The following is a 21134-nucleotide window of genomic DNA, read 5'->3' as shown; positions in this document are numbered from 1 at the left end:
CAATAATAACGACGTAGAAACAATAGTAAACGCAGGTAACTTTACATGTAGTCAACAGGTGGCACTGGTGGAGAGGAGAAACGATTCCTTGTCAGTTTCCACCTTTACCCACATCAGTCAGTGCCTCGTCTGGCCCCGCGTGAAATAGTTACGGTGAGGGCAGTCAGTAGCAGTGTTTGTGGTCGTGAACGGGATAATAGCTAAGTCACAGGACGCAGTGCAACAGAAACAGCACCAGTGAAGGAACGCAAAGCAGTAACCAGGACCACTAACAACCGTCATGGTGGGCGGTAAGTATTATGAGCACAGTGCCTTATTAACCTCTTCAGTACTCAGACGCATTTTGGCCAGGGTTTGGGTATGATGAGACTATTTTATTGACATCAGGAGGGCTCTATGAGGGTCAGAAGATTAATGGCCAGAGTCTTCACTATTCTAATCCCTACATAAGTTTCTCAAGCTATATAAAATCGCCAAATACTAGATGGGATGAGTGTGGAAATGCGTCATGGTGTTCAACTGGTTAAATGTTTACTTCATTTCCACCATATCGTGCTATTCCCCACTCTGATGTACTAGGGAGAGGAAAAGGTCACACAACGAACCATTGGACAGTAATTGTGACCCTGAGAACTGCGACCTTGAGACGACTCACGACTGCCATCGTTGCCAACACAACAACAGTAACTCTGAGCCACCAGGCGACTCTATCTGCCTCCACCTTAAACACATAATTGCAAAACGCTGACGGGATCTTCATAGTTCGTGACTTATCTTCAAAAGGACATATAAAAAAATATCACGACTGGCAGGGATGGAAGAAGAGAAGAGTCGGGGAGGGAAACAGAGGAGAGATATAAGGAGAAGGGTTAAAGATCATATTATATGGAGGGAGGACATAAATGAGACTGCCTATGGATGAAAGATGACATAGAGATACTTAGTAGTGGGGGTACATGGTGATAGATGAGTGGAGAAGAGAGGACTGAAGGGAAGAGGAAGAAATGAGTGAAGAAAGGAAGAAGGATGATGAATGGGAGGAGTGAAAGTACGGCAGATAGGAGAAAAGCATGTGAGAGTGAAGATACGGGTGAAGAGTGAATGTAGGAGAGAAAGAAAATGGTAAGAGAAAGAGAAGGAAAGGAAGAGATGATAACATAAAACGAGACTTAAAAACGAATTCATATTGAGTAAAATTATCAGGTCAATAAATTTCTTGCAGCTGTTACAATAAAGGGGTTCTTTTATTATTGTTGTTGTTGTTGTTGTTGTTGTTGTTGTTGTTGTTGTTGTTGTTGTTGTTATTATTACCGTATACAGAGAACAGAACTAAGAACGTGCTATTGTGTGTGGTAAATTGTCTGAGCCACATTATGTAAGACTGCTGACCTCGTGAGTAGATTTATTATTATTATTGTTACTACTACTACTACTACTACTACTACTACTACTACTACTACTACTACTACTACTACTACTACTACTACTACTACTACTGAGAACCTCTAAGCTGTTGGGCGACTGAGGAACACAACCTACTGCCTCAGGAATTTGCGAGGGAAACAAGTGCCTTCCCCCAGTTTATGAAGCCATCGTGTTACATTCTAAGGGAGCAACTTGCCTGGATGTCTGGGCGAGCTTCAGACTACATCGCGGTTATATTTGACCTCTAAATATCCTGTGTTGTGTGACACGCCCACCTCTACAGACTCAACATGTTTTGATTGACGCGTCCACTGATTCACGACCTCCACTACTAGGCTACACTCACCATTCACCTTCGTCAAACAGTGAGAAAATGGTGTAGATGCGTTTTGTAGGTTATAATAAAGGAGAATTAGCAAAGTTCTTAGGATCAAAAGCTAGGATAGACAAGAAATAATGGGCTTGAGTACTTTGACACATTTTTATCTTGAGATTTGTGTGCCATTAGATCATTTTGTTGGCATTAAGAAGGATCTATGGAGAGCAGAAGGTAAATGGCCATAGTCTTCACTATTTTAATTCCCACATAAGTTTCTGAAGCTGTATAAAAACATCAACTAGTTAGAAGAAGGAATATGAAAACGCGTCATGATATTGAAGAGGTTAAACGCGAGAAATTTAGGTTTAGGAAAGAAATGGGAAGAAACTGGTTCTCTAACAGAGTGTTTGATGAATAGAATGGACTCAGTGGTCATGATGTTAGTGTTGAGAGTCAACAGGAAGCTCTAAAAGAAGATTAGACAAATTTATGGAGGGAGATGATGCGAAAATAAAGTTGATATAGCGATCCACTAAAACTTCATCTTCTCTCATGAATTTTATAGAAAATGTAAATATCTTAAGAGTAACTAATGAAATATAACACTTACTATATACGGGTGTAATAAGAATTAAAAGTATATATTGCTAAATATCTATAGACACTTCACGAGAATATAATAATTACCCCAAAAATAATAATGGTAAATAAAGAGATGAGATAAGAGAGAGAGAGAGAGAGAGAGAGAGAGAGAGAGAGAGAGAGAGAGAGAGAGAGAGAGAGAGAGAGAGAGAGAGAGAGAGAGAGAGAGAGAGAGAGAGAGAGAGAGAGAGAGAGATAAACCAGGAACAAGAGATGAATAACAACAGTGATGACCTGACAACAAATCATGAAGTCATCCATACAAGTCACCGTTTCGTCAGTAAGAGAAGGACGTGCACAATATTAGCTCACTTCCACCACACACACACACACACACAACCTACACAGGCGACATCCATCACTGCCTTCGTTAACTCTGCTCTTCATACTAAAACCTAGACACTAAAAGAATATAACAATCATACAAAAATAAATAAATAAATAAATAAGATCAAACGCTTATTACTGAGGCTGGTTCAGTAAGGAGACTACAACACTGCTTTATAATTCAGCCTATATGAGTAAAAAAATAAGAGAAATGGTACATAAAAAGGTGAGCAAAATTAGGTTATTCGTGCAGGTAAAAGGTGGAAAGATTTTGTGTTATTAATTTTAGTCATTGAAATTTTTGACAAGGTAAAAGTTGTAGTGTTCTTTTCGCTTTCTTCTCCTCCTCCTCCTCCTCCTCCTCCTTTATTTGTAATTTAAGACGAAATGAGAAAGTGTGTGTGTGTGTGTGTGTGTGTGTGTGTGTGTGTGTGTGTGTGTGTTACTGACATAATTATCTTAACTCCGAGTCCCATAATATTTGATTCTTTTTATTTACGAAAGAAATTTTAGAAGCTTTGATGTTCTCCATTGTATAGAAGAAAAAGATAAATAAGTGAATAAAATAAGGCCTTTTTCTGAATAATGGAGGAAGATGCGTATACTCAGAGATTTGGGGGGAGGGGGGGAGTGGGCCTTCTTTGTTACCTGACCGGAGACTAATGATGCAGGTGATATGGGGGTCGAGGGCGTGGCTCACCTGTATGGGGGACACAAGATTCACGGGACGAGGAGGTGAAAGGGAATTCTGCGACGATATATCTTTTCATTATCATTATTTTCCTCTACGCTTCGTCCTTCGTTATTGGGATACGGTTATGGGTGAACGATCAGGTTGTGGGAGTTGACTGACCTCTCCCTTTGCCCTTCCCTCTGTGGCTCGAGTCGTGGAATATATTGATAAAAAAAAAAAAAGCGAAAGGATGAATGTGTGAAGGAAAAGTGTCATTTGTGAAATTGGCAATAAAATAAAATGAGAATAAAAATAGAAGAGACTAAAAGGAACAGATCAAGTGAAAGAAGAGAAAATAATATAACAGTTACTATTACTTAAATAAAACTACAAGCAACTAAAAGAAATAGGTGAAATGAAACATGAGAAAATAGATCAACAGTTGACCATTATTTAAATACACTAACAAAATAATGGAGGATAAAACCAGAAGGAAATAAAGGAGGAAATTATTAAATGAAATCAGAAAAATATAAAATAACAGTTGACTATTTCTTAAACACACCAAAATAAAGGAGGATAAAACGAAAAGGAACTGAAAGAAACAGATCAGGTGAAAGAAGAGAAAATAAAATAAGTTGACTATTACTTAAACACATGAAAAAAAAGAGGAGGACAAAGATAAGAGAAACTAAAAAAAAAAAAAACAGAGGTCGAATAAAAAAAAAAAAAAAAAAGAAGATAAATTAACAGTTGGCTATTACTAAAACACACTAACAAAATAAAGAACAAAAATAGAAGGAACTTAAAGAAACACGTCAAATGAAAGAAGAAAAATAATACAAAAATTGGATAATATTTAAACACATGAGAAAAAAAAATACAGGAGGATGAAGGTAGGAGGAACTAAATGAACCAGATGTCAAATGAAAGAAGAAAAATAGAATAACATGAAAAAAAAAAAAAAACAGAAGAGGATAAAGAGAGGAAGAACTAAAAGAAACAAAGGTCAAATGAAAGAAGAGAAACTAAATGAACAGGCTCGATAAGATCACCCTCCTCGCACTGTTTCAAGACAAGACAGATAGGGGGAGGCGCAGCAGGGGACGTTTCATTTGTCTTTACCTACAGAGGGCGTGGCTGTTCCTTACCTGGTGGCGGTGGTAATAGCAGTGGCGGCGACGGTGGTGATAGTGATGGTAATAGCACATGCATGAAATATTGACTGATACAATGGTAGATGAATGATTAGTGAAAGGTTTGTATATGTTATGGTATAGTGTGAAGGGTTATAACAAGAGTGGAACATTAGACGCCAGCAACAATGGTAGGTGATTGATGAGTAAAATGTAAAACTGTAAGGTAAAACTCTGTATGGTTGTAACGAGAACGAAATATTAGATTCTTGCAACTAGTAATTTCTGATCTTCCACCTCGATTCGTAATTCACTTTCTCCACTTCACAGGAAAGGTGCAGATGGAAGGTACAGTGGGTTGGTGGTTGGTGGGGAGATGCCTTCCTCTTTTTGGCTTTACTATCCGTTTTTCGTGGTTAGACTCCTGCAAAAATGGTAGATGAATGCTGAGTGAAAGGTCTGGAAATGTTATGGTAAAAGTGTGTATGATTATAACGAGAGCGAAACAAACGACAAATTTCGGCTAAATCTTCAGAACTCTTTAAGGGAACCAGCACTCAAGTGGGCCTTTTTCTTAATATTTTGTTGTCTTTGGCTGGTTTCCCTCCTGCATAGAAAATAAAATAATACGTTTAATTAAGTTTAGACCATAAGGAAATAATGACATGTAATTAAAAGGAGGTAATTTGCTCATGTACCCCAGAAAAGCCTCAAAATTAGATATACTGCAAACTTAACTAATTCAGAATGTTAAAATTACGGTGGCTCAGTTCATTTTTTATCGTACAGTACCAACAAAAACATAGCAGATCATGATAGATGGAGTTAAGTAGCTTTGCTCATACAGGGACTGCCACGTGTAGGCTTGACAGGCTATTGCAACTTCCCTCATTTTCTTATGCTCATATGCTCTAAAGGCTAACATAAACACATATATTTTACCATATTACTCGTATTTCCACTCAGTCTTTGTATAAACAGGGACTGCCACGTGTAGGTTTGACAGGCTATTGCAACTTCCTCATTTTCTTATGCTCTTATGCTCTAAAGGTTAACATAAACACATACATTTCACCATACCATTTCCACCCAGTCTTTGTATAAACAGGGAAGGTTGTTGTTTAGGGATCTTCATTTATTTAGAAGATGACCATTGGGGACTATTCTGAGACGCTTTCCTCTCTGACCATCACTACCTTCAAAGACTGTAGTTGAAGATACTCGTGTTTTCAGGAGTATTTCTATGGTTCTGGTGATGGACTGGCGGGATTTCTGGTTGAGTGAAAGGAGACGCTGTCTTGAAAACCGCGCTAATCATCTTTATGGCCTTGGAAAATTGTCGTGGTGAGAGAGCAAGACGTTTCTGAATACGTGTCTAATTTGGGCAGTGACTCCTCCCATTCCTTATCCTTCTTTTCTCACCTCATTATCATAGTCCTTTGTGTGTGTGTGTGTGTGTGTGTGTGTGTGTGTGTGTGTGTGTGTGTGTGTGTGTGTGTGTGTGTGTGTGTGTGTGTGTGTGTACATGCTAACTTACACACTTCTCTGATTATAAAGCTCACCGGAAGATAATATTAAATGCCAAACAAACACCTGCATTTATTGTCTAACGTGTATTTATTAATCTTAGTCTTGCTCCTCTCAGTCCAGCTTCCGGGATGTCCTTGTCGTCTAATTCTGTTACTGTGACTCATGCTGGTTTTGTTCGCTGTCTAGTGAAGCATAGCAGTTTGCACGTGTGTGGTTAAGAGAGAGAGAGAGAGAGAGAGAGAGAGACAGTAAGAGGAAGAGAAAGAGACAGTGGAAAACGCAATGGCCAAAAGGAGTAAATACATTATAAGAAAAAAAAAATAGGAAGGAAGAGGAGAGAGTTAAGTTAATAAATAAATGAGTATAAGATGCTCCACCCTAGATATCATTATTTATGTGCGTCTGAATCTAAAGTCGGAATTCAAGGAGGCTGAGTTAGGTGGCGGATCAAGGTAGTGGGTGGCTGAAGGAGGCTGAGACTAAGGCTGGGCTGCTGCTGTTGTTCGTGTGTCTGTCTGTTTGTCTGTCTGTCTGTCTGTTTCCTTATCTGTCTTCTTCTGTGTATATACCTTCTTCTTCACCAGTTTATAGCAGTATCCATGAACAAACACTCTCTCTCTCTCTCTCTCTCTCTCTCATGCACACACACACACACACACACACACACACACACACACACACACACTCACACACGCGCGCTCATATGTGAAAGTCAAGGTGAGCCAAGGTCTCTCACTTAGGCATGAGAGAGAGAGAGAGAGAGAGAGAGAGAGAGAGAGAGAGAGAGAGAGAGAGAGAGAGAGAGAGAGAGAGAGAGAGAGAGAGAGAGAGAGAGAGAGAGAGAGAGAGAGAGAGAGAAATAAACAGCTTCCTTCATACTGACTTCTTTCTTTCCTTCCTTCCTGACAACCTCGTTCCTTTCCTTCCTGCCTTTGTTTCCATTATGTTCGGTCTGTCTTGCCTCTCGTTGTCCTGACCTCTGCTGCAAATCGCCCTCAGTCTCCACCAGCAGGATTTTCTTTTCTTTTTTCTCTTTCTTTTTTTGTTGAGTTATGCACCCGGATGTCGGTAATTACTTCAACATCAACATTAGACCTTTGTCATCACGAGGAGACTAAAAAAGGCCTGCTTGTTGTTGTTGTTGTTGTTGTTGTAATTGTTGTTCGTGTTCTTCTTCTTCTTGTTCTTGTTCTTGTTCTTCTTTTTCTTTTCTTCTTTTTCATTTTCATTTTCATTTTCTTTTCTTTTCTTTTCTTTTCTTTTCTTCTTCTTCTTCTTCTTCTTCTTCTTCTTCTTCTTTTTACTCTTGATATATTTGTTTTTGTCGTTATTGTTGGTGGTGGCAGTGTTTTTATTGTTGTTGTTGTTGTTGTTGTTGTTGTTGTTGTTGTTGTTATGGCGGTGATGAAGGCTAGTATGATGATGATGGTGATGATGGTGATGATGGTGGCAGTGGTGGTGATGGTGACGGTGCAGTGTGGGAGCGAGAAATAGAAACTGGAAATCAAAATAATATAAACACATGAATTGCCTCTCATTCTCCTTCTTCTATTTTTTTTTCTTCCTCCTCATCCATTTATTCTTATTACACTACTTTCACATTCTTCTTCCTCTGTTCTTCCTGGTTTCCTCTTTTATTCTTCCTACTTCATAAACTTTCCGTACCTTGATTTCGCAGGGAAGAGGAAGAGGAGAAGGAAGAGGAAGAGAAGGAAGAAGCAGAGAAGGAAAGAGGACAGACTATTTAAATTAAACATTCCAGGTCGTCTTTGTTTACTTATCTGTTTGTCTTGTTTGTTCTCTTCACATGTTCTTTACCAGACACTATTTCTTTTCTATTCGGTTCTTCTCACAATGTTTCTTTCTTGTATTTGTTGTCCTTGATATTTTTTTTCGTGAATTTTCGTATACGTTTCTCTTTCTCAGCTAAATCATTTTTTTTTCGTACTTGTTGTTATTTTGTTGTTGTTGTTGTTGTTGGTGGTGGTGGTGATGGTGGTGTTGTTGTTGTTCTTTTTCGTTTTCTTCTTCTTCTTCTTCTTTTTCCTTTTGTTGTTGTTGTTGTTGTTGTTGTTGTTGTTGTTGTTGTTCTCTTTATTCTTTTTCTCCACTTTCTTGCTACTGTTGTTGTTGTGTTGCTGCTGTTCTCCTCCTTACTCTTTTTCTTCCTTTTGTTCTTGTTGTTGTTGTTGTTGTTGTTGTTGTTCTTCCTACAACCTTATTCCCACTGCATAGAAGGATCAGCTGATGGAATTAACTTCTTCCATCTATTCCTATTCTTTACATCCTCTTCTTGCAGGTCAAATTTATTCATGTCACGCTTCACCATGTCCTTCCATCTTATTCTCTGTCTACCCACACTCCTGCCCTTAACTGGTCTCAGCATTGCCTTCTTCACTTGTTCGTTCTAAGTTCTCCTCTTTATCTTTTCGTAATTCTCTTTTCCTAGTAATTTGTATTCTAACGTAAAGATTTTTCTACGTATTTTTTTTATTCGTAGAGAAAAAAAAATATGAACCAGAACTTGTTTTATGGGAAAGGAATGACTGGATCGCCTCTCTTAACGTTAAATTTAATGATTGAGCTATAAATAATCTGGAAAAGTATATAAATGAAAGTATTTAACCCCTTCAGTACCATGACGCGTTTCCACATTCATTTTCCTTACTATCTGGTGATTTTATATAGCTTCAGAAACTTATGAGAGGATTTAAACAGTGAAGACTCTGGCCATTAATCTTCTGACCTCCATAGACTCTTCCTAATGTCAATATAATCGTCTAATCACACCCAAAACTCATGATAGAAATGCGTTCCACTAGTGAAAGGGTTAAAAGGAAATTTTTATAAGTATTACTACAAACCTGTTAGACTTAAAAGAAAGTTACGTTACTATAAAACTCTAACTTCACGAGACAAGTGCATTGCTTATTTAGAATCGCAAGGATGAATAGAAGAAGTTATGATGATGATGATGATGGAGATGATGACTTGGAATAAAAGAGTATAATACGTTTCTCACCACTACAGCGTCTCCTTCAGGATGTAAAAGTCTTGTAGTGCACCAAATATCCCCCTTCCTCTTCTTACTTCCGTTTGGGTCAGATGCATCAACGTAAACACTATCCCGTGACCCTGAAGTGAGGAAGTGAACGAGTTGACCACGCCCAAACTGACCACACCCTCCTCCTTCTCCTACCATGCCTCCTCCTCCTTCCCCTCATGACACCGTTCCTCCTCCTCCTCCTCCTCCTCCTCCTCTTCCTCCTCTTCCTATTCTTCCTCTCACTGAAGCGCTTTCTCGTGGCATTTCCTTTATTTTTTTCCTTTATCTTCTCTTTTCTCTTCTGCTTCTTCGTCTTCCCTGTCTCTTCCTCTTCTTATTTAGATTTTTTTTCCTTGCGTTGCGGAGGTCGAATTTACTGCCGCCTTGACTCTCTCTCTCTCTCTCTCTCTCTCTCTCTCTCTCTCTCTCTGTAGCAGCATGTTTGTCCTCTCCAATCTCTCTTACGACAGTTTTTCTTTCAAGTTTGCTTATCTCACCGTTCTAACACTTGAATTATGTACTTTGAATTATGTATGTTACTTTCATGTCTCCCCTCTCTCTCTCTCTCTCTCTCTCTCTCTCTCTCTCTCTCTCTCTCTCTCTCTCTCTAATCTTCTCTCTATCCTTCAGTCTATTCTTCTGTATATTCGACTTTCTATTCATATTTGTCTATCTTCTCTGCCTATCTGTCTATTTATTTTTCTGTGTATTTAGCTGTCCCTTTTTTTTTTTTATCTTTATGTTCGTCTCAATATCTACTTTTATATACTTGATGTCTTTTTCTCTCCGTCTTTCTTTGTGTGTTCTGAACATGTGTTTGCCTTTCTGTCCCTCTAAATATAGATGAAAGTTTTGTTGAGATTAATCTAGAAGCAAAATAATTCTTAATCTTTATTTTAAACTCTATCACTGCTACCAATTATTGTGATTCAAGTGAGCGTGGTCAGTCCTTTGCAAGAGGATACCTAATAATGTAAAGTAAATGAAACAAGTTGAAGAGATTTCTGGATTGATAGACGTGTTGTGTTTGGCTAGCCGTTAACTCCTTCAATGCTATGACGTTTTCATATTTATTCTGTTTAGTATTAGGTGATTTTATACATTGTCTGAAATTCATGTGGAGGATTAAAATAGTGAAGACTCTGGCCATAGTACTTCTGACTTCCATAGATCCTTTCTAATGTAAATAAAATCGTCTAATCATACCCAAAACTCGTGGTGAAAATGCGTCCCAGTACTGAAGATCCAGGTAACAGTTGTAAGTTAAAAGTTTGTGATAAAGTTTTGTCACACACCGTAATTATAAAGAATGTGAACAAGTACGTCGTGTTGGGTTGGCCGTTAATGAAGAGGCAGGTTACAGTTGTTCGTTAAAAGTCTAGGAGAAGCTTTTGTCACGCACTGGTTTTACAAAGGCTGATGATGATAATGATTAGTTCTAGAAAAAAAAAAACATGTTAAGAGACAAATTTCCCATTACATCCGAAAGTCATTAAATTTAAAGAATATAACTAATAAAAACACACATATTTCTTAATCTAAAACACGATAGAGTCACCGAGTAAATATAGCAATAAGTTACGTGTATATAAAAAATAAACATCAACATCAATAAATCAGATAGCGAAACTTTACACTGGTCGGCGAATTTTATACAAGCAAACATTTGACGCCGAAGTATTGAAGCATCGCACTGATAATATAACACGAGAGAAGAGAAGAAAGTTGTGTTGAAATCTTTAATAAATCTAGATCGTTTCCTCATTGCGTCAGGAGGTAAGTTATGCGTCCACCTGTCTGCCCAGGTGACCGTCCGGCCTCCAGCACCCAGGAAATGTGTAGGCCTGGCGGTGGTGGCGGTGGTGGTGGTGGCGGTGGTGGTGGTAGGGGTGGTGATGTTTACGAGAAAAGAGATTTAGCAGACTCAGAGAGAGAGAGAGAGAGAGAGAGAGAGAGAGAGAGAGAGAGAGAGAGAGAGAGAGAGAGATCCCCCACGTACATACCAATAAACAAATTAGGGGAAAACACATGCATACCCAAACAGACTCACACACAAACATGAAAACAAGACAAATACGAACATAGATGTAGGAGGATAAGTGCAAAAATAAAGAGGAGGAGGAGGAGTAGGAGGAGTAGGAGGAGGAGGAGGAGGAGGAGGAGACTAAGACTGAGACACACAATGCTGACCTTCCGTCCTCCAAACAACCTCAGTCATCACGTGTCGAGTCTGTATCCCACCAAGCCAATTTTTTCCCCTCCGTAAGACTGGACGCGTTGACCTAGACGAACGCTTCTCACCCTCACAAAAGGCAGGAGCAGGCGTACAAATACGACACTTGCACTTGGAGTCGAGCAGAAGGCAGAACACTGAAGGGGAGACATACAGGCCTGAGTACTCTGCTGCTTAAAGTTGTTGTGTTGGTGCAGTTGTTTGCTCGTCTTGGTTCACTACGCGGCTTTTGTTCTCTTCATACATCAACTCAGCAGCGGGGAAGCTTAAAGGAGTGCTGTCTCAAGTGAGTCTTTGATTATGTTGCTTGGTGTGGTAACTGTCTTGGCTCACTACTCGGGTCATCTTGTCTTATATTGAGGATAATGAGGAAGTTTCAAGGAGTGCTGTTTTTTTTTTCATTCATACCATGTAGGCTTTTCACGGGAATTTATGAACTAAAGGGGATACTGTTTAGGGTACCTCCTATCTCAAAGCCCACCCGCTAGGAAACCGTTGCCCCGAGTGAGGAAGCCCAACCTATACTCGGACCTACCTATACTTGGAGACCTAACCTAACCTAACCTAATTGACTGTGGTTTTACTTCGTTAATGTGATAAGCAAGCGCATGTTAGTCTCTCATATAAAGAACAACGTGCAGTCGAAAGAAGAGATACGTAATGTTGAGAGTAAATGATACATTGAGTTAAAAATGAAGGGGAAAACAAAATAAGGGAGGATTTTTAAGTCAGGGTGTTGAATTAGATGAGGGAATTTTCGTGAAGATTCAAGTGAAGTACGGATTGGAAAGAAAAAAATAGTTGAAAGACGAAGTAAAGTGTGAGCTCAAGGAATATAGTTTAACATGTTACATATACAAAATTAAGGTTATTGTTTTCTACGTTAAAAGTGATCATGTGTTTCAGGTGGAGGCGAGAATAGTGAAGGCATTACGTCTTTACTTACGTTATGCACTTCTCATTTAACGTAAGGATAAGGCGGTGAGATATCAGTTACAGGACCAACGACAAGACCTCTCTAGTTGTAAAAAAAACGAGGTAGTAACAGGACACAAACAACCTACGTACATTGGTCAACATATTTATGAAAGTTTGTTTTTCCTTTATATTTCATTGATTTCGTTCCGCTGACAGTCGTCCTGTGTCCAATAAGAGATAGGTGTGGTCTTCAAGAGGGTGACGTGTGACCTCTGTGATGTGATAAGCCACGTGTGACACAAACCCTTACCACACAGCAGTCCGGGGTTGGTCATGTAATATCTAGGTTCAGTGAGTCATAAACCTAATGTCAATTGTTAATGGGATCAGAACCTAAACCTTTACATTCAAAATACCTTTGAATGTTATTGTGATATACTCGATAGCGTGACATTTAACGTTTACAATTAAGATGTAAGAATTTTATAGCAGGTATTGACAGTATCTATCCCTGTCCTTTGGCTACTTCTATCAAATCTGCAAGGAGACTAGCGACTGAGTGGGCCTTTTTCATATCTTTTTGTTGCCCTTAGCCAGTTCTCCTACTCTTTCATAAAAAAAACAGGACACCATTACTTCATTTGAGTAACCTTAGATGACTCCTTTGACGAAGCACACAGAGCAGGGAACTACCAGATTAGAACGAATTGATCACTCATTCAACTGGCAGTGACATCTTTAAACAATTACGTCTTCATGTATCACCAGACCGTTTACTGAGCCGAGGTTAGTGAAATGACATACATGCATTACTCCCATTGTCTTTTCTCATTGAATCTCACGGTATATTTATAACTAAGCACCAACATTCAGAGTAAACGAAGAGAAACACTGAAAATGGTCGACGGTGAACTAATATATGCTAAAAATCTTCCTTCCATGTAGACAATAATTGAATGAAATACGTTTTGTGATGTATATTTTTTACTCTGCATATTCAGGCATTAGTGTGTGTGTGTGTGTGTGTGTGTGTGTGTGTGTGTGTGTGTGTGTGTGTGTGTGTGTGTGTGTGTGTTTTATGTGTGTGTGACATTTGCCGCCAATGCAACACCAGTAATAAAGAGGAAGTGATAGTAATGGGAAAAAAAAATCAACATTGCGGAGTTCAAGAGCACTGGCCAACCTTGATCAGCTCTACCTGTTGTTTTGGGGGGAGGAGGCGGCGCAGAGGGATGTGGGAGGGAAGAGAGGAGAGAATGAGGAGAGGTAGGCAGCTCTGTCATTTACGTTCTCTCTCTCTCTCTCTCTCTCTCTCTCTCTCTCTCTCTCTCTCTCTCTCTCTTTTCCTTTATCTACAAATCCTGCACTAATTATTGTAGAGGTAACTTTGATATTTTGGTGTTGTGTCTCTTCTTATTCTCATTTAGCTTGGTTGATTGTCATTACCTCTCTTAAATTAAGCATTGGTTCTCTTTCTTTATATTTGTATCAGTCACTAATTTAATCTTACTTCATTTATATATCAATCATTACAGATACTTTTTTTCCTACTGATTATTCTTCACTGTGATTTTTTCCCCCTCTTTTTTGTCTTTCTCCTAATTGGTTTGCATTTGAGATTCTTATAAACTATTTTCCTTTATTTTTTCTTCGATTTGGTGTCTCTTCTCCGTCTATACAACTTGATTTTTGACTTGAATCAATAGTTTTGCATAAGTTAGAGTAGATAAATAGAATAAATATCCCATACCAATGTAAATGAATGAATGAATGTGTGTGTGTGTGTGTGTGTGTGTGTGTGTGTGTGTGTGTGTGCTTACCAGATACTTATGCCTGCAAGTTTTATGTCATTTCAAACCTCTTATTCTCCATCATTTTGTAACCTTTAAATCTTTCTTCGTTTTCAGGAGTACAGAGAAGCTGAGGTCAGGGCCATGAACTTCAACACTCCCCTATTGATGGTAAGCAGCTTCCACTCCCACATTTTCACCATATTTAACCTTTCTCTTCTGCCTCTTACTCCCTCTTAACTCTTCATTATCTCCCTTTGTCTCCTCCCTCCTTTTACCTTCACTCCCTCCCTTCATGGCCTTCCTCACGTCGCCATATTGAAGGAGAATAACAAAAGGAAACGCTCGTGTGTGTGTGTGTGTGTGTGTGTGTGTGTGTGTGTGTGCAGCGGTACTTGGCAGGCATCCACTGTCAAGGGCGCAGGTTCCACCCCACCCCACTCCTGCAAGTCATTCACCCACTCACTCTCACTCACTCATCACTAGTCTTGCCAGTCTTTCCCTCTTTTCCCTTTCCTTCCTTGCTTTCTCCTTGTCTGCCTTTCAATAATTGTGTTTTATTAGTGTTTGTTCTTCCCGTTTTCTTTTTTCCTTTCTTTCTTGTTTACTGTGTTTTCTTTTCGTGTTGCTTGTTCCTTTCCTCTCTCTCTCTCTCTCTCTCTCTCTCTCTCTCTCTCTCTCTCTCTCTCTCTCTCTCTCTCTCTCGTAATGTTTGTTCAGGTGTAAATGATCAATATATACCTTGACTTGCCTGTGTGTGTGTGTGTGTGTGTGTGTGTGTGTGTGTGTGTGTGTGTGTAGCCTTTGTGATGGTAATTAACTCGAGTACCGCCCCTCAAAGACATTCAAAACACAAGGTCACACTCCCAAGTCTCTTACTATGCAGCTGTGACGAGAAATAGAAACAGCGATGCAATGAAGAGAGTGGAAGAAGGAATAGTAATGTGACAAGGTGGAGGAAAGGAAGAGGGAAGGAAGAGATAAAAGATAAGATGAAGATGGTGTAAAGAGTGAAGGATGAAATAGAAAAATGAAAATAGTGACTGGAAACGATTTAGCAGGATTTAGCATTAATGAAGTGAGCGATAAAGATGGAAATAAGAGGAAAAGAAGACTGAGGACGAAAGATGAGGGAAGGAAAGAAAGTGCTAGGATGGAATAAGTGACCGTTGTGTGAGTGTCCAAGCCTTCCTCATTCTGGTTATAGTAAGTGAGGTCATTCTAGTGCAATGGTGAAATAGACTAGAAAAAGAGGAAAAGCTAAAAAAAAAAAAAAAACTTAATGCGAAGGATGAAATAGGAAAAATGAAAATGATGACTGGACACGACTTAACAGGATTTAGCATCAATAAAGTGGACGATAAGGATGAAAATAGAAGGAAAGGAAGATTGAGGAAGGAAAATGAGAGGAGTAAATTGATGGAATAATTGATCGTTGTGAGTGTGTAAGCTTTCCTTATCCTTGTTAGGTTAACTTCTTCAGTACTGGAATACATTTTTATGTACAATTAGACCATTTTATTGACATTCGGAACGGTCTATGGAGGTCAGAAGATTAATGGCCACAGTCTTCACTAATTTTAATCTCCACATAAGTTTCTTTCGCTGTATAAAATCACCAAATAATAAGCGGAATGAATATAGAAACGCGTCATGGTACTGAAGGGGTTATGTGAGATTATTCTAGTGCAATGCTGAAATGGACTGAAAAAAAAGAAAGGAGAAAGAAAAAAAATGAATGTGAAAGAAATGTTTAAAAGTCTGGTGTGTGTTAAAGTCAGCGTATTTCATCAGCAAGACACGAGAGAGGAAGAAATATCGGGGAAAATAAAAAAAGATATATTGTTTTCCATATATAAGAAAGTTCAAAGTCAAGAAATAAAAAGCATATTGTTTCCATACGATTTATTTAAGAAAGTTTAAAGTCACGGTTGCAGTTTCATAAAATAACCCTTTGACTAACGACGTGGAAGGAAGTATAATCCATGGCAATCTGTTTGTTTTCTGTTAATTCATCCATCTATCTATCTATCTATCAATCTATCTATCTGTCTGTCTGTCTGTCTGTCTGTCTGTCTGTCTGTCTGTTTATCTATCTGTCTGTCTGTTCTGTCTGTCTATCTATCTATCTATCTGTCTGTCTGTCTGTCTGTCTGTCTGTCTTAACTTCTTGTAAGAGAGATGTGTCGAGACATTTGTCCCTAAATTTTGACTGTTTTTTTTTTTAATTCTTTTATGGAGACTACAATTAAAGTGGGCTTTTTTTTTTCTAATATTCACTTTTTTTTTGCCCTTAGTAGTTCTCCCTCTTACATAAAAAAGATACAGTTTATTAGGAATTGTAGTACATACATACTGAAAATATACATATGGGGATTGGGGAAGGTTTAAGATTAGAACATTAGCTTAGTAATTTATGGCTTGCACCTGTCTGTCTGTCTGTCTGTCTGTCTGTGTGTCTATCTATCTATCTATCTATCTAATTAATGTTCTGAGGTAATGGAGAGGATGTTAAGTTTGTACCAGTCGTGTTACAGAGGTCACGTGGTCTTAAGAGGGCATGAGGGAGGGAGGGAGGGAGGAGGGAGAGAGAGGGAAGAGGGAAAGGGAGGAGGGAAGTGAGGGAGGGGCAGCGTGTCAGTTCAATTACCAACTTTGGATACGCCCTATTAAGTCCTTCTCCACCACCACCACCGCCATCACCATCATCACCATCACCATCATCATCATCACCATCATCATCACCTATATTAAGTCCTCCACCATCATCACCACCACCACCACCATCACCACCTTAACTTCATCACCATATGACTTACTCACCACAACTGTACCACCACCATTGCTACCCATTAGAATCATCATACCCATCACTTCACCACCCCTTAACACCATCATCACCATTATCATCACCATTAATCACTAACAACAACTGACTTCCATATCATTCTCACCACCACCACCACCACCATCATCACTTTATCACCGTCATCATCACCACCCACCATGACTCATCACCATCAACACCACCAATCAATGCGATCTTTTAATTCTTCTTTGATTTCACAATAATTTCTTTTTTTTTATCTATTAATTTTTTGTCTCATTTTTCAAGTTATTGTATCGAGTTTTTTTCTTCTTATTTGCAGATTCACAGGAATAAAGAATTGTTATGAAAGTTAAATATTCTCTCTCTCTCTCTCTCTCTCTCTCTCTCTCTCTCTCTCTCTCTCTCTCTCTCTCTCTCTCTCTCTCTCTCTCTCTCTCTCTCTCTCTCTCTCTCTCGAGCATGTGACCTGACCTCTCTGTGACCTAGTCTAGTACCTCTCTCTCTCTCTCTCTCTCTCTCTCTCTCTCTCTCTCTCTCTCTCTCTCTCTCTCTCTCTCTCTCTCTCTCTCTCTAACAAGGTGGTCAAGAAAGGGCTGCATAATATTTCGTAACAGGTCATGACCTTGTTTATTTCATGAGAGAGAGAGAGAGAGAGAGAGAGAGAGAGAGAGAGAGAGAGAGAGAGAGAGAGAGAGAGAGAATAAAGAAAGTAAGTGTAGCGAACGGAAAAAAATATCAGAATAAAAAAAACGAATGAAATTTATATATATAATTTTTCCAATGACACACACACACACACACACACACACACACACACACACACACACACACGCCAGAGTGAGTGTTTACAAAAGACAAGCGCATTAGAACCGGTTTTACGTGGCTGAGGCTGAGCTGGTGACCTCTATTTGGATGTCAAGGGGAGGTAATGATGGTGGTTGTAGTGGTTGTGGTGGTGGTGGTGGTGGTGGACTTTTCAGAACACCTACTTCTTATCGTCTTCCTTCCACCTCACCAGTTTACAAGTATCAACCACAATTTTGGCTCCATTTTCTAAACTAATCCTTAGATACTGCTCTGATCATCCCTCTCCCTTCACTCCTTATCCTTTTTCCCCCTCCCTTCCTCTCCCTCCCTCTCTTCCTCTCCCTTCACTATTCTAATGTCGAGACCTACTTTTTTCATTATGTAGTTAATTTTAGTCCTCTTCTTATTCTTCCCTTTCCCTCTTGTTTGTTGCCTTTTGTCCTTTAGTTGCCTTTCGTATTTTTTCCCCCTTTTTTTTCTAAGTCTTATCTTGATGTGTGTGTCTGCGTGTGTGTGTGTGAACCTGTTATGATGTAAGTAGCGAACCCTTTCTCATGCATATGCAAGGAAAAGACACTTGTTTATTGCTTCGCTTCAGAGTATTGAGGTCGCCTGGCCCTGCATCATTACGAAATTATATTATGAATACTCCTGGCTCGATAAATCTGAAGCTGATTCCCAGAGCGAGTGTGTGAAAGATATGTGGCGTCTGGTGTGGTCGTAGTAGTATTGAACTTGACAAAAAACATGTTCTTGGCTTTCAATTTAGTAATATTACCTTGAGGACTAGAATTCGGAGGAGGAGGAGGAGGAGAAGGAGGAGGAGGAGAAGAAGGAGAAGATAACATTCAAGTCTAACGTAACCTATTATCTTTTTTATGTCTGTGAAGTTATTTGTCATTAGTGTTCGTGGGAAATATTGATGAAAAAGGGGGAGGAAAAGGAAGAGGGTGTCACAAGGAAAGGTTCTGCGGTCTAAAGCACAACATTAACCTCTTCCATACCGGGACACATTTTTACTTTGAGATTTGTGCACGAGAAGATCATTTTATTGACATGAGGAAGGGTCTATGGGACTCAGAAGATTAATAGCCACAGTCTTCACTAATTTTAATCCCCGACATAAGTTTCTAAAGCTGCATGAAATCACCAAATAGTAAGCAGACCGAATATAGAAACGCGTCATGGTACTGAAGAGGTTAGCTATTCTTAAGGCTGAGTGGTGATAATGCTCGACAATGCACTACCACTAACTCGACTCTTACCACACAAAACAGTGGAGAAAAAAGAAAGACAGAATGAGAGGCACGTGATGAAAGTAAAGATCGAGAGACAATAAAGTGTAATAAAGTGAGAGTAATGCCTGAAGTTATTAAGAATGTTTTTTCTTTACTAATAGAAGCACTTGGTACGCGATGTATATGTGAAAGAAAACGGGGGGTGGGTGAAAAGAATACAGTGATATGAAGGGACACTTAATTATTCTTACTATCTATTAAGCCCTTCTATTCTATTCTACTTACTATTTGGTGATTTTATACAGCTTCAGAAACTTAATGTAGGGATTGAAATAGTGAAGACTTTGGCCATTAATCTTCTGACCTCCATAGAAGCTTCGTTATGTCAATAAAATCGTCAAATCACACTAAAAATTCATGATAAAAATACGTTCCAGTACTAAAGAGTTTCTGAATACATCTTCCCCCCCTTCCCTCTCTCTCTCTCTCTCTCTCTCTCTCTCTCTCTCTCTCTCTCTCTCTCTCTCCTACAAGTCATCGCTCCTATTTCTTGTGCCTCATTCCTTATCAAGAAATGCCAGCCTTCCCCAACCTTTGTCTATAAAATGCTGGTACTCGCTTGGCAGTGTTGCGTTGTGGCGCTCAGCTGGTTAATCCCTTCAGTACTGAGACGCATTTTTACCTTGAGTTTTTGGGTATAATTAGACGATTTTATTTGTATTAGGAAAGGTCTATGGAGGTCCGAAGATTAATGGCCAGAGTCTTTACTAGTATAACTCCAGCATATGTTTCTGAAGCTGTATAAAATCGCCAAAGAGTAACCAGAATGAGTAAACGAGTCCTGGTATTTAAGAGATTAAGAGAGGAAAATGCTAAAAGGAAGGAAGGAAGGGATGGAAGACGATGGTTAGAGGACAGCTTTTTGGAGTGGGGAATGATGGGCGAAGGAAGGAGGAAGAGGAGAGTAAAGATAGGATATAAACAGGAGAATGAATGAAGGGAGAGGAAGCAAATTGGCTGACAAGGAACAGCGGAGGAGTGCAATAAAATAGATAGTAACAATAAAGGATAAAAGAGAGAGAAAGAGAGAGGAGAGCATGGAAATAACAATAGAAAAAAAAAGAAGAGAGTTATAGTAAGGAAAACACCGAAAAAGAGGAGGGAGGGAAACCACGTGAAATAGGAAAGAGAAACGAGAGGAGGAGAGCAGGTAGACAGGCGAGAGGGAGACAGGAGGGTGAGTGAGAGGGAAAGTGAACTCTCCCGTTAGGTTTGACAGGGGACGTGGGCCAGTTAGTGCAGGATTGATGCTCAGTGAAGAGGGAAGATAAAAACTGTTCAAGGTTAGTGGCTAATGAACCGATGGGAGGAAATATGTAGATCAGAGTAGATGTATGTAGGTTAATGTGACTACTTGTGGCACGTCTTTGTGAAATAACACCTGGATGTGCAAAATACCGTGTTTTTTTGTCATACCTGTGTTGGAGTAATTAGCAGCTTCACACCTGTTCCCTTTCACTTATGCTAAAAAAGTTAAGTGAAGTGGGTTTTCTCAGTAACGAATAGAAGATAACGTCTAAACAAGGCAGGAAAATGAATGAAAAACTAGGTAAGGTGATATTATGGAAGTAAAATTAATGGTTTCTCACAAGACTAATCATATCTATACCTGGACACATTACCTGTACAGAATAACAATCCCAATCAAGTGGCTCTCCTTTATTTGGGTTCCATTGATTACTGTTTGTATAATGGGTGTTCTAATATCGCTAACATTTTTCAGAGGGCATTAAACTTTATTTGGCTCTTAGGAACACGTTTTGTAGGAGAACCTTGTATAGAAGAGGTACAAACTATGAAATTCAAATACGTCACACACACACACACACACACACACACACACACACACACACACACACACACACACACACACACACACACACACACACACACACACACACACTCTCTCTCTCTCTCTCTCTCTCTCTCTCTCTACTAACTCCCCAATTGTCTTGTTTTTTGGTAGTTTAGTTAATACGTGGCTAATTAGACCCCAAATAGCAGTGATAGGATGAACGGGAACAGCTGATATACTAATAAATAAAACTGAATAATGGTACCTTTATGGATGACCTTTGATGGCGCTCTTAATGGGTTGCTTAAGGTAATGCATGGTGTGGCGGGTGTGTGGTATGTGGGCGGCGATAGTGGCGGCGGTGG

At 39.3% G+C, this 21134-nt stretch overlaps 1 protein-coding gene across 2 annotated transcripts in view; it reads left to right on the top strand.

Annotated features, from left to right (window-relative positions):
* The first annotated feature begins 61 nt into the window (after positions 1-61).
* The window catches only part of LOC123510152 (zinc finger and BTB domain-containing protein 47-like), a 32583-nt gene continuing 11510 nt past the window's right edge, over positions 62-21134 (top strand). Inside the window, exons 1-2 of one of the 2 annotated variants that reach the window (XM_045265016.1) lie at positions 62-290; positions 14157-14210. In XM_045265016.1, the coding sequence (XP_045120951.1) occupies positions 14184-14210 (27 nt within the window). In that variant the 5' untranslated portion in view covers positions 62-290; positions 14157-14183. Of the gene's footprint in view, positions 291-11312; positions 11618-14156; positions 14211-21134 lie in introns of those variants that run through there. The other variant, XM_045265015.1, reaches the window with a different exon arrangement.

This window comes from Portunus trituberculatus, chromosome 28 (genome assembly GCF_017591435.1).
Source record: "Portunus trituberculatus isolate SZX2019 chromosome 28, ASM1759143v1, whole genome shotgun sequence".
NCBI classification, from domain to species: Eukaryota; Metazoa; Arthropoda; class Malacostraca; order Decapoda; family Portunidae; genus Portunus; species Portunus trituberculatus.
Note: the sequence above shows the minus strand (reverse complement) of the source record. Positions and strands in the feature narration are given on the sequence as shown.